This window comes from Poecilia reticulata, linkage group LG15 (assembly GCF_000633615.1).
Source record: "Poecilia reticulata strain Guanapo linkage group LG15, Guppy_female_1.0+MT, whole genome shotgun sequence".
Taxonomy (NCBI): domain Eukaryota; kingdom Metazoa; phylum Chordata; class Actinopteri; order Cyprinodontiformes; family Poeciliidae; genus Poecilia; species Poecilia reticulata.
The window spans coordinates 1,953,359-1,967,484 of record NC_024345.1 but is presented as its reverse complement, the minus strand read 5'-3'; the positions used below and the strand labels follow the sequence as shown (position 1 = coordinate 1,967,484).

General features: G+C 39.7%; 1 protein-coding gene across 1 annotated transcript in view; it reads left to right on the top strand.

Moving 5' to 3' along the window:
* Positions 1 to 2,034: 2,034 nt before the first annotated feature.
* Positions 2,035 to 14,126, top strand: part of spred2b (sprouty related EVH1 domain containing 2b) — a 37,316-nt gene continuing 25,224 nt past the window's right edge. Inside the window, exon 1 of the mRNA XM_008428867.2 lies at positions 2,035 to 2,682. Coding sequence (XP_008427089.1) covers positions 2,657 to 2,682 — 26 coding nt within the window. The 5' untranslated portion in view covers positions 2,035 to 2,656. The remainder of the gene's footprint in view (positions 2,683 to 14,126) is intronic.

The following is a 14,126-nucleotide window of genomic DNA, read 5'->3' as shown; positions in this document are numbered from 1 at the left end:
TTTATAATATTCCCTATTTGATTACATATTGAATATCTTATCAAACCACACCCTTGAATCGGTCAAGCAGTTACCAAAGGATGCGAACTTGGTAACTGTCCGCATCCACAGTTTGCTGTGTTTTTTATAACACAGCAAACTAAAAAAGACTAAAAAAAAGTTCAAGTTATGCTTTAATAGAGTTTTAAATAGTGATCAATAAACTCGGCATTTATTACAGTCTTACCTGGTTAAAAACAAAGTGTACAACTAATGTGTTAGAATATGTAAGAAAAAAAGAACAAGGTACGTTATTTGGGTGTACAATGGATCAATCACCAGCAGAGGGCGGTGCACCATCACTATTTTGCCCTGATAAGCCCTTCGCTTTTTTTTTTCGTCACACAGACATGAACCTGAGAGGAAAACAACAATGTTGGCAACTGCTTGGGGGGTTGGAATGAAAGTCTGACTGGATTCTTAGCCAACAAACGTGACTAATCATTTAACGTGTTCAGTCTTTAGCAGATCGATAGATTTTTAAAGAGATCAGTCCAGAGATTGTCTTACACAAAGGTAATACAGGATTAACAGAACTGTTTACTGATATGCTAGTCAAACGTTAACAGGATTAGCCCGGAAATTCCTTTAATCACGTTGTGTTTGATCAAATATGCACTTACATTGATTGCTTAAGCATAAATTAATAATAGTTTGTGGCTCTGCTACTTTTATTCCTTTAAAAAATTAGAAATTTGCACAAAACTACGGAGGTTTGAAAGGGCCAGAATTTTATTTAAAACAAACAAACAAACAAAAAGAATAAATTATTATTAATAATAATAATAATAATAATAAATCTGTCAATGTTTATTCAAAAGTCCCTGAATTAAAAACATATTAACAGCATAGGCAAAGTATTCAAGATATACATGGATAATAGTCATATTATTAAATATATTCATTATTTAAAATGTATTTTTATTTAATACTCTATTATTCCACGGTGGCGTGTGACATCACAAATTAATCTATTAGTGAGTCTTACGTGTCAGTCAGTGGGCAGGGCTACTGATATCAAACTATGGTACAACAGCTGCTTTTAGATGTACTGAGAAGTGGCTGTAGTAATTATTTGCAAGGTAAATATGAACAAAATAACTGTGATGAAATGGTTGGCCGGTGACCAGGAACATCAGTAATTTCTGAGGTCAGATATTTGTTTCTGATAATGACATCCAAACACTGGTACAGTTTCGAAATCCAGTGGGATCTGCTGACTATATTAGCTAACAAATCATCCAAAGTACTAATAAACTAGCTTTTACTGGAACTATGTCTAACTTTTAAAAGAAGAGCAGCCATATAAAATTTTGATGTTTAAGTTCTTTGACGTTACACTGTAAGGTTTTAACATCTGACTCCACCATTGGAGAAATTGCAGTAGAAGAAAAATTTTACTTAAATGAATCAATGACGTTATCACAAAAAACAATTTTGACATATCGTGCTTATTTTTTTTAATGCGATGCAGCTCTAATAAATTGTAAAATAGTTTAATTGAATTCATATGACCTTAGGTTGTGCTTGACACATTTTACATGTATTAATTTTTAACCAAATAAAGTTAACTATCGCCACAAAAACAATTACAAACACATTTATTTATTTCAAACTGCATTCTAAATATAAAAAGTTATTTAATTACATCTTTATTTAACATTCGCATATATTTATTTAATTTAGAGAATGTTGGTACTTTAGGCTTTCCATACATAATCACCTTTCCACAATGTCCCACTCAATAGTCTATCTTTTTAGACCAAGCTTGAACTTGAACTAAGAGTTTTGATATGAGACATGCCCGGATTTGAAATCAAGGATCAAGGAGTGTGTGAGTGTGTGTGTAATGGGGGTAGGGAGGGGGGTTGTTGCATTTATCAAGGGCCACTATAGGCCACAGCTTGCAGCCGTCTTGGGCCCTCCACCAAAATGTAGCACGACGTCACCGCTTCCGCCCTGCTCCCCTCTCCACCCCCAGCCTCCCTCTCTCTCCTCCCCCCGGCGTCGTTGGAGCAGCTCAGCCGCCTGCAATCCAACATGGAGTAGTGAGAGATGGGGCTCTAGCGGGGCCACCCCTCGGCAACAGCAGCGAAGACGCGCTTCTTTTTTTTTTACGCACAACTGGAAGCGGAGTCGTCGGTGAAAACATGCGCCTTAGGACTTAAAAAACGGAGCGTGTGTGAGAGGGAGTGAGCCAGCGAGTTTGCGCGCGTGTGTGTGTGTGTGCGTGTGTGTGTGTGTGTGTGTGTGTTTGGGGAAGGTGGGGGGGTTAGAGAGAATCAAGAGCTGGATTCGGCAACCGAAATTGCCAGTGCAGCCTGCGTTTATCCACTGATTGGGTATTAAAGTTCCAGACGGAGAAGAGGAGGTCCTTTATTTTTTTTTTCTTCTTCTCTTGCGATCCAGAAGAAAACAGCGTGGCTTCAGTGGAGGAAAGAAAGAGAGGGAGAATTTCAGGAAAAAAGGGACTGTCGAGGGCAAAGCCTGAGAGCCGACACTCGCACAAAGGCGCAGGGGGGATTTATGCGGAATTGGACACAGGATCGGAGGTGAAAGAATGACGAGTGAAAAGTATGCAACCGCCGTGGTACATTACCTGAGGTGAAACGAAAAAATGATAGAGGAAACACATCCAAACGAGTAAGTAATGCAGCTTAAAGATTTTCTCATTCCCCTTGCTTGTAAGTTGCTTGGAGCAACTTCGTGGAATGTGCAAAACTCTCCTTGCAAAGCTATACTTCCCTTTTAATCGTAGCCGTTTTGTGTCTTTACTGCTCCAAATGCATCGGCTGTGTGTGCGTTTGTATTTTTGTTGTTGTTTTATTTTTACTTTTTTACGGTGGCCCCCCCCCCCCCCATATTATTATGTTCTAGAAAACAGCCTAAAGAAGGCGAGAAAGAGAGAGAGAGACAGAGAGAGAAGAGTGGGAGGAGGAGGAGGGGAATAAGCGTGGGTGGATCGGAAACATTTTCTGAAAGGATCTCAAGCGAGAGAGCAGCGAGTGAGGCCCTGTTGCAACGTAACTTAGGAACTCAAACACGCCTAACGAGCTGCGCCTTTAAATATATATAGAAATACAGCAACGGCAGCGCGCGTGGGGGGCACGGTTTGTCACGGTGTAACGGCGGGCGGCCGCATTTCTCTTTATGCCCCGTCTCTCTGCTGTTTGGTCACATCTGTGTGTTTGCTTTCAACCGAAGGGGGAAGTCTCACCGGATAAGAGATATCCGATATGCCCCATCCGCCATCTCTTTCTCAATCGCCCTCATTTGCATAGCCTACCGCGCTCCATTCATAAAAAAAAATAGTAGGCTATATGGGATTGTAAACGACGGCTGGCTTTCAGAGGCGAGAGAGAAAGAAAGAAAAAAAATTCTGCTTCGGATTCGGGTTGATTCGAGTCCTCGCGGCTGTTTCTGTCCGCCACGCGGGCTCGTTCGCCTTCTGCGAAATGTAGCTCGGTGTGTAGGCCCACAGACCTGTTTACACGACACCAGTGGGTCTGAGTTAAAGCCGAATGCTTACCCCTACCGAGCTGTTTTCATATTAGGCGACACATAAACTATACTAGACGAGTTTTTTTTTTCTTTTTTTTCTTTTTTTTTTTCTTCCTCTCGTCTGAGCTAGGCTGCTCGGTGGTAATGCCTGCCTGTGCTGATTTGTTGGCGGGGGTTGGAAGGGCGAAGGGCACGGGATGGGGGGGATGTTTGCGCTGCGGTAGCGTGACGGCGGCTCATTCATAAAAGCCCTCTAACCTTCAGCGAGTCCCCATTCATGCCTGTTGGCCGTGCTGTAGTCAGCACAAGCCCCGCGTCTGGGTGTCTGTTCCCCGGTCACCGATCCCACAGGGAGACCCGAGTACGTAACCCGGCACCGGTCGGCACAATAAAAACGAATTTGAGAGGATATTGAATAGTAGAAAATACAGTTAAAATACAATATATAGATACAATTTCAAGTTTCTACTAATACTCAAAGTTGATCAAATTTGGAAGTAGAAAATGACTGACATATTGCTTTCACACAGGAAAGTATTTTATAGAATAATGATCAGGTAAAATTATTTCAGGGACAAGAGTAGTTCAAAACAAAACACTATCAAGTCTGTTTTGAAACAAGGCCTGGGTTGGTGTGATATTTTTTTATGCTAAGATAACCTCTTGCAAAAATAAAATTGTATTTACTCTTGCTAATGTCGAATTGATCAGGGTTTCAATATCGCACAATGTATACAACATGCATATCGTGAAGAAAAGTTTGGACTGGAGTCAATGTTAGCTAGTAACTTAAGCAAGCGCCATACATCCCCATGGCCCTTGTAGTTTAATACAACATAAAATGTTTTAGAATGCAAAGAGCTAGGTAGGTCTTTGTGAAAACAGCAGGTGTTAGAATCGATTTATTCAATAAAGCCATGTTGTTGAGATGGATAGACTAGTTATTAACTGGTCTATTTGCAAAGTAAACGTACTTTAAAAAAATTATTTACCCATTGCAAGTGATATCTGCATCGCAACATTCACATATTGTGTGTGTTTTCGTCGTCTTATGTTGTATTTTTTTTTTTACGTACAGCCTGGAATGGTAAAAAAAAAAAAAAAAACTTCTTCCAATTTATATACAACTTTACCTTGAATTGTGAGTTAGCTTACACACACTGTCTGTGTTTTCCATGACCGGATGTATTTCCAAAGAGCCAAACTCATATTTCTTGTTTGTGAAAGAATAGCATAGTAGCCTTCTCTCAGTCTGCTGACCTGTAGTGTGCAGCCACAGGTGGGAGATGAACACTGTGAAACTTTGTGCTCTGCAGCCAGAAAAAAATATGGTAATTCTGGCACTGCATCTGGAGTCTCATTAAAAAGGACTTTAATCTTCAGATAGAAAATATGATACAAAATGTATATGGTATTGGAACTTGGTGCACCTTGATATAGGCATGTCTACTGGAAAGGATGTAGTTCTTACACGACAGGAGTAAGTCAGACAAATCACCCTGTCTCCTCAATGTATTTAGTAATATTTATTTAGTAAATATTATGAGCTTTAATCCAGCTGTAACTAGCTTGGCAACATGAAATGGTGCGGACAAATATGCTAGCAAGCTAAGCTGGTGTCAGGAAAAATATGTTTTAATGCTACCTTAGTACATATTTTAAAAATCTGTTATGGTTTTGATAACATTTATTTTCCTGAACGCTAATGCTAAAGAAAAAGATGCTAGTGTGCTGAGCTTCATTAACCTTATTGTAGGGGTTGCTAATTATTTTTATTCATGGTTGTTTAGAAAAAAATTAATTGCCACCTTAATGGAAGATATTGTGAAGGTTTTTTTAATGGTTTCAGTAGCATTTTTTGCTATCGTTAGTTTAATAACAGTGTGAATGCTAAATTGTAAGCAAACTTCTTAATCCTGAAGCATTCGTATTAGCTGTGGCTGTCAAGGAAAATGTTTACACCTGAACACCAAAGAATTTAGTTGAAAATTGTATTCATGTATTAACATTTAATGCCTTAATCGCAAATCAGTTCTTGTTTTTGCTTCTTTTTCACACTGAGGACAGTCCACATTAGCAAAAAATAAATCTAAATTTATAACTTAAAACCATTTTTGTCTAAACAAAATTGAGAAGTTGGTTGGAATTCAGTTAATTTGACCATTTTTACTCAGAGGGGTTGATTATATATGTATCACCATCTGATGTTTGCAAATTGTTGCATCAGGTTTATCGATTCAGGTCTAGCAGTTTTTCTCAGCGTACCCGTCTCACTGGGTTGCACAGTCCCACGTCTACCACCCAAGTCCTACAGCGAGACAGAGGCCATACATTTGTCACAACATATTACAACAACAACAAAAAAAAATCTCTCCCTGAAGCTGTTGGATCATTTCCTGTTGCAGACAATACCTTTATTTCCGTGCTGTAAGTCGTGTTTCTGATAAAGTTTGCTTTTGTCATGGATCTGCAAAACCAAACCACACCCTGGAAACTTTCAAAGAACCCGGCTGAGTGACTTTGTATGGCAACACCAGTGCTGCTTTTGCACTTGTATCCTCATGTCTCTCATAATTGTAAAACGTATTTTAAGACATTTCTGTTGGAACCATTTCGCTACAGTTAACAAATGTTGTTTACTGCATTTAAGCTCCTGGAAATGTTTACCCCCCCAACAGATCCACACAGAAAAAGGTTTGAATAGTTGATACAATTCTTCTGGATTTAAATGTCTTTGGTCACCAAGAATGATAGCAGTGGAAGCAAGAGTTTCATAGCAATCACATGGGCATTTATCATATCGTTAATCATTTATTGTGATAAATTTCTTATCATGATAAGAATTCCAATGTATCGTTGCTGTGATAAATTTCAATTAATGATGTTTAAAAGCTGTCTGAATTATCAGGATTGATAGTTTTACTCTTTTCTCCACTGTTTGTTCCATGAAAGTACCAATAAATATTGTTTAATTTGAAAATATGATCAAATCTAGTTACTGTGTGGAGTTTAGTGACACAAATCACACTTCTTCATGTGACTGGCGTTTTAAAGAAGCGCATTACAAATGAATATGTTTATCAAGACCGTTATTTGTTTTTGTGGGGCCATGGCTGCCATGTCATGTTGTCACAGCCTGACAATAATAACTAGTTCTTATTGTCACTTTCATTGTTTATCACAATATTAATACAAAATATTGTACTAAAACAATATTTAAGTCCATATCGCCCACCCCTACAATCACGGGGGGCATTTTGTACCAGATTTGAGAGTTGATGGGGGTTTTCCTTTGCCAAATGGATGATCAGTGTGAGGATTTACAGCAGAGTTGGTGACTCAATGCAATAAACCATCTGATGTCACCACAAGGTCATTAAGGATGAAGGATTGCTGCAAAGTTAGGGACTCGAGGCACTCATCTAAGTTTCCTTTGACTGAAAAGTTTTTACCAACTGGCATGATAAGCTAAACTTGTTTTAGAACCAGAATCAGATCAAAATATATATAACTTAACAAGCTAGTTTGATTGACGTGACCCGGTTCTGATTAATGCAGAAGCTTTAAAGGTCATACTACGGTGTAACTTTTGGTCATGTGTTTGGGTAAACGTCGTCAAAGCATCTCATGTCCGGTGGCGTTGAGCCTGAGTTGGGTTTACCTATAATTTGAAGAACTGGTCAGGACCAACTGATGTTTTTTATTTGAAGGTCATACTGACTTTTTTTCCACATGACTGAAACACAACCCTGATGACAAACACAAACGTGCATAACCACTTTGGAAATACGTATATATATTTTTTATGCTGAAAATATATGCAGCGAACAAGTAAAACTCGTAACATTAGTGTACTGTCATCTCGCGACAGTTTTTGCGTCTCCCAGTTGAATGTTATCTGTTGGACTTATTCCTGAATTGTAAAGGAGAGTCTGAGCTAATTTTATTGGAAGGCAGCGATTTAATAGAAAAAAAAAAAGATTAAAATATAATTTCAGTATCTATTAAGATTATTAATGAGCTTTTTACTGTTGGCTGTAGCCTTGCTATCTTTATCTTTTTGGCTGGATGGAAGCCGTCGTTGTAAAAATTATCTATTTTGTATAATGCGGTCTCTTTATCTGAAGTAAAGCCAGTTACAGGATTGATGGCGGGTCAGGACATAAAGACACACCCGTTTACACTCGTGGTGTCACGTATTTCTTTTATGATGTCAGTATTCGGTAACAGTTCTCAGTCTCTCTTTCGCGACATCAGCGGTTCATTATCTGCCTTTTTTTGTGTTGCCGTGTAGTTGTTGATGCGTTTGTTTATCACCTGCTCGGGCTGTAATGTCGACAGATTTAATGTGTTATCTTTGTCATATCACCGGTTTGGAAGTTCCTCTCCTCTCCTCGGTTATTACTCATTATAAGGGTGCATTGAATTCCCCCCCCTGCCACCCTCAGAGTAACACTATGAGCAGCAGAGGATGTATTGATCTGGTGTGAGCTACTGCCCAGTCAGCATGTGCACAGTCAGTATCGGACAGGAGATGCTCGGTGACATTCAGCTAAGGTCGACAAAGAGTTGAAACCGAATCCGTCCCTGAAATAAAAAGCAGTCACGAAGTGGTGAACGCAGCAGCGAGGAGTCAGACGACCTGTATGTTCCCTCTGCAGGACTGTCCTGTTCCCCGTTTTTCCAACTTGGCTGAATCTGATATTAACGCTTCAGTAAACCCGATAGGAGTGAGAAAGTTCATCACCAAAACCGAACATAGACTGATGATTAAATGATTCACCCCTTTTTGGAAACTGAGATGGTGCTGCAAGCCATTGTTGAAAGAAAGCCATAACAAAAAGCCCATCTGTAGTTTGCAAGAAGACTTGTAGGGTATATAGTAGACAGAAATGCTCTGGTCAGACGAGTCCAAAATCCAACTTCTTAATCCACATTTTATTTTTCAGTGCATCTTAATGCTGCAGTATGTAACTTTTATTAATTTTTTTTTCTTTTTTTACACATTTGTTAAAATTATTATTATGTCATGACTGTATAAGATAAACTATGAAAAGAAAGTGATCTCCTTTGCCTTTTCCCAGTGAAAACTGTAGAAATACAACTCTCAGTCAGAAACAACATATCAGAGTCGGGAGGAGGGTTTTAGAGATGCCAATCTTTCTTGTGTATGTGCTGCTCACACCCTCCTCCTTTCTCTCCGCTGTGCTGCAGCTGTTTCACCACAACATAGACTGGCAAGAGGTCTAAGGCTAGTTAGCATAGCTACTGATGATGAAGGATAAATGCTTTTCCTTTTCCCTTAGCAGCGCTTACACAAGCGTGATTGGCAGCTTTAAGATCCTCCTCCTGGCTCTGACTGGCTGTTTTTGACCGGGAGTGTTACATGTCTTTAGACAATAACAGCAGTGGGAGGTGGAAGAGCGGCAATCTTTTCACAGATTGTTTGTCTCATGCTACACCGTCATGACATTGTGACAGCTTTAACAAATAAAAAAAAATTAATGTTTTTGTAAAAGTTACATACCGCAGATTTAATCAACATTATGCAATATTCATGTGCTCAAGTTAGCTGAGATAAGCTAATTTTCTTCAGTAACCGGAGTTTATTCGCGTTGTGCTAAAGTAGTTTTGACACGATGTCGTCTTTCGGAGAGCGATAACAGAAAAACTGTCATGTCACGGACTGACTGCTCCAAGTCCTGTTTCTCAAGAGAATATTACCCAACAGCCGAGCGGCCATGTTGGATACATTTGGTGTTGCTGTTAACTTGGTTCATAAGTATAGCTTCACAAACTGAAATGTATCTAAATGTCCAAGTTATGGGGTAGAAACAGAAAAAAATATTACTGACCAGAACAACAATGTACTATGAATCAAATTTAATGGCAGCACCACCCACCTCAACATTTTGTTGTCATGTGGGAAGTAGAAACACGTTTTACCTGCACAGTGAAACACAGCCTGCAAGGCCAGTCGGAAAGGCAATAAATATAAAAATATAGCAAAACATTATTTACAAGTACAACCAGGAAGAAATAAAAGAATACCAGGGAAGAAGAAATCAAGGGGTCTGCATTTTGAAGTCACCTCGCTGCACACGACGGCTTTCAGGATGTTCACCGACAGTTATGTGACCTATTGTTGCTACAGAGAGCATTCTGTGTCATACAAAACTGCTAATACAACCCGGTTACACATGCAGACAGAGATGCGTGTCGAACAACTAATAGTGTATTTTACTCCGAACATACCGTTCTGTGGACGGAGGTGGTGTCGGCATCATGCTGTGGGGGATGCTTTTGTTCAGCAGGTACAGGCAGACAGCCGATGAGAAGTTGGATGGCGTTAAATACAGAGCAGTCCAGGGAAGAAGAAACCGTCTTTCACATTGCTGTCAGAAAGATTGAAACTGTTTTGGCAAATGAATGTATGCGCCGCAGTAGAAGTAAATTCTTTATTGCAGCATATTTTACTTTTTCCCCCTTCAATTTTCCATTACCGATAAAACAGGTTATTTGGGATCACTGGTCTCTATAACCCACAAAAGGCCAAAAAAATGTCAAAAAGTTCTCGAAGCACACCTTTCTGCCACCTGAACCGGTATTCCATGGAACACTGCAAAGGCACAATCACTGCTTTGTCTCTCTTAATATCTTATGATAACCAAGTTTGTCAACCTTGGTGAGGTATAAAAATCTAGAAGTTCCTCCAGCCCCAGGAAGAGCCTTTAAGGCCAACGACTCGCATGAAGTCAGCGCCGCTGCTACGCCGTCACATTTTTACTGTGTATTTAAAGACGCGTGGCTTCGTTTTACACTATCTGCAGATGGTGAAATGATGAGTTGCTTTGAACGGTACGTGTCAGAATCAGACGGGTAAACACATACAGCGTGTCCGCTTCCTTTGCAGACCCCTCGGTATTATTATAGTTTCTGTACTCCCCCTCCGCTGGCGCACGCGTGCACGCACGCATCACATGGAACAGATGCTTTCCACAGTGTTTCACAGCTCATCGCTGCTTGCTCTCCGGAGTCTTTAGGCCATATAATGGTCCGAGCTGTTTATATCAGGACACCAAACAATGGACCTGGATTGTTTTCCTCCCCTCACGCCCCCCCTCCCTTTTTTTTTAAATCTCTGCTCATCAGCTGACTGGATGACCAAGATTATAATAGCTCGAGTATTCATTTACTTCATCGTGTGTCTTTTCCCCTTGGTGAACCCGCATGTACGACGACTCGAGAGGCTGTTTGCAGATAACTCCCATTCTTCTCCCCAGTGAATGAACTTTGTGAACTTTCAGTTTTTTAGCCAGTGTGACACCATAGTTAGCTTGAGGGCGTGTTTTTGACTTTAATTTATAAGATATTCAAAGCAGAAGAAACATTCATTACACATCCCCCCCCAACAGCAACAAAAAGAAACGTTTTATTTGTCGGCTTTAAAGCTTGGTTTTATCATTAGTGTTTTTAGTTTTTCATTTTACCCAAACAGTTCTTGTGTTAATGTTGTGGGGGTTATTAAATTTTTAAGGGCAATGAATCATAACATCAACGCTAACCATTTGTTTTTACTGCTGCTTTGGATACGACTTCAAGTCAGCTTGTCACTCTAGTAATGGCTCCACTTCAGACCCACGTGTTGCTACGTTGTAACTTTCTACTTTATGTTTATGCTTGTCATCAAATTTTGTTCTCGTGTACTTAGCCATCGTGCATCTCTTTATTTATTCTACTAGTTGAGCATAGGGTTGGGTCTTTATCATAGTACATTTCTTACCATGATAGGTATTTTAGTTTATCGTTGGCACGATAAATTCCATAATATTAATGTTTAAAGAACCACTTTTAGGCTTAGAAGTATGAATAGTGTGAAATAACAAAAATGATTAAATAACCCGGAGCGATCTACTGCTGGTAAGTGCTGAGTGAGCAAAGTGTTGGGCAAAGTTTCTTACAGTAGACAGAAAATAACTTTAGTTTTCTGTCAACGTGGGTAAAAAAAAAATATGTTCTTGACGTTTCCATTTTGTACCCAAATGACCAAATGTTCAAAATGGGTTTAATCATTTGGATGGACTACAGTTTACCTCCTTAACTAATAGTTGATGGCAGTACATGTGTTTTTAGAAGAAGTCATGCAAAACGTACAGTAGGTACAGCACACACAGCTACTTAGCTAGTGTGACACCATATTTATCTCGAGGCTCGATATTTGCAATGCCGCTGGTAAGCTCCAGTGGAAAGTATTTGTTTTAGGAAGAGTTCAGTTAATTCTAAGATTGTTATGTATAAATATCACATGTTGTGAAATATGATTCCAACCTGCAACACATTCGGGCAAAGTAACATCTAATATTGTTATTGCCTTTCATGTGTAGCTGTAAAAATCCCGATGGGCCTCGTTTGGGGAAGCCCTGAATGAACAGGCTTCCTAGTGTTCATCATGCAAATAGTTTTCAGTTGGTTTGATGCCCCGGAGCCGGGCCACAGTTTGCCCAATTACAAGATAAACCATTGACATCTGACAGTTTATGTAAACGAAGTCCACCTGATCAAACACACCTCAGGCTGACATTGTGTTGGACGTCCGTCAAAGATGCAAAGAGGATTAGAAAGCCCCCCGCCCCCCTTCGCTCGTCACTTTCACTCAGCCCAAAGTGTTAAGTCGAACCAAGAATAAGCGGATGGGAGGCTTTATCGAGGGTCTGTAAGAGGTTTAGGACCAATCAGCTTAGTTTCAGTAGAGTTTGTGTTAAATGGAGGGGCTGCCACTTTTGAAGTACAGTTATAAGAGCACTGCTGAGCGCCAACAATTGCACAGAGGTGTTGAAGACAGGAGTTTGATTTATGTATCAGTGGTTTTCACTTTTTGGCCTACATACTTTATGACTTGTGAAGCTTGTTTATGTGCGGAGCAACGTTTATAGTCATGATGAATTTGTGGCGTGGCTTTGAGCATGATTGTGGGAAGATACCCGAAACCATCCAGATTTTTATGTAGAAGATACATAAAGCTTTCTCAATAAGGAATAAATGCCAGTGATGTAACTCTAAAGATGCACTGGTAGAATTTTGGATTTGATTTTTATTTTCTCAGCTTTGACCTGCTGGATTTCTTATTGAAAGCTATAGTGGCATATAAAAACAACTTTTTATTTAACATTTCTGATTTGAGCACTCATTACCTATTCATATTAGGAGCAGAAGCAAAATCACAGTCCATTTGTGTAAGCATTTGGAGTGACTCGGTTTGTTCTAGTAAGTCAGGAAAACAATCAGAATTTTAAATTGTTTTGTTGCCAACTGTTATTGGCAATAAAATCCCATAATAATTTCTCTGTTTTATGTGTTAAAGAACATAAAGAAGCAAGTTTTCAAATAGATATTTTACATCCACAGGAGCCATACCAAATGCTAATCTTTAGGTTGCTCCACCATAAATCTGACTTCTGAGTATAATGGGAACACACTGGTCATTGTAAAGCACGGTTTTACTTATTTAAAACAAACAAAATGACGACAGCCGACTTTTTTTTAGCATCTTTTATTGGCAATTAACACAGTTAGCAACCATTAGTAACTGTGAAATGGCTCATTGTGTGTTTTCCCCTCAGAACATAGACACTATATGGTTGAAAGCTTAAAGTTAAAACATCTTCTTTACTGAATGTTTTCTCTCTCTGGCAGCCCTAATGATCTACAGACTAAAGATGTAGAGGGAAAAAAATCTACTTCCTTGAATTAGCTTCTTATATTTTTCTGCTTCCTGCTTCCAAAACTAATACATACTGAAAGTGGCTAACCAAGTCTTTTTTTCACAACAACTTCCACACTGAAGATCAGATTCTTTGACTTTCCCAGCCGCCTGTCAGTTGGGCGACTGTGCGATTTCTTGGTGCATCTCTAATTATTTCCATTCATCTGAAGAGGGGTAGCGTCTGCTTGTGGCGCTGTTGGAAATGTAACTCTGTTGTAACATAAAATAAACCACTGCAGACGTAGTATGTGAAAATATGCAAAGGAGAGGTTTTATTTGGTTACTTAAAGAAGACAACCGAATGCTATTTCCTGCAACTTCAATGAAAAATGTTTTCAGGAATGGCTTAGTCGCCTTCCTCTGCAGATCTTTAACCACCCTCACTGTTTCGGAGGGAATATAGACCCATAACGATCGGTGACTAATTGATCAGAGCGCCCTCACTGCTTTCGCGCCGTGATTGGCCAGTCTGGCATGGCGTGTTATCCGTTAACACCGCTCCCATATCAACTGACGCACTGGGCTTAAGCAGCAGCTCGAGCCTTGTGCTGGCCGGACATGTGAACGTTCCACATAACTGCAGCTGATTGACAGAACGCCGATCAGACTTCCCCTCAGGAAGCGCCCGCGTCAATAGTTGTGAATGAATTCTCTTCACCTCTCCCCCAGCTCCCAACCCCGCACTTCCTGTCTCTCTGAATAAGGTAATAAAATGAAAAAGATCAGATAGAGCAGACAAATCCTGTCTTCTAAGTAGCTTGTGTATTTGTACCAAACAAGGAGAAAATTGTCCTTCAGTATAAACAAATCGAATTAAAAACCT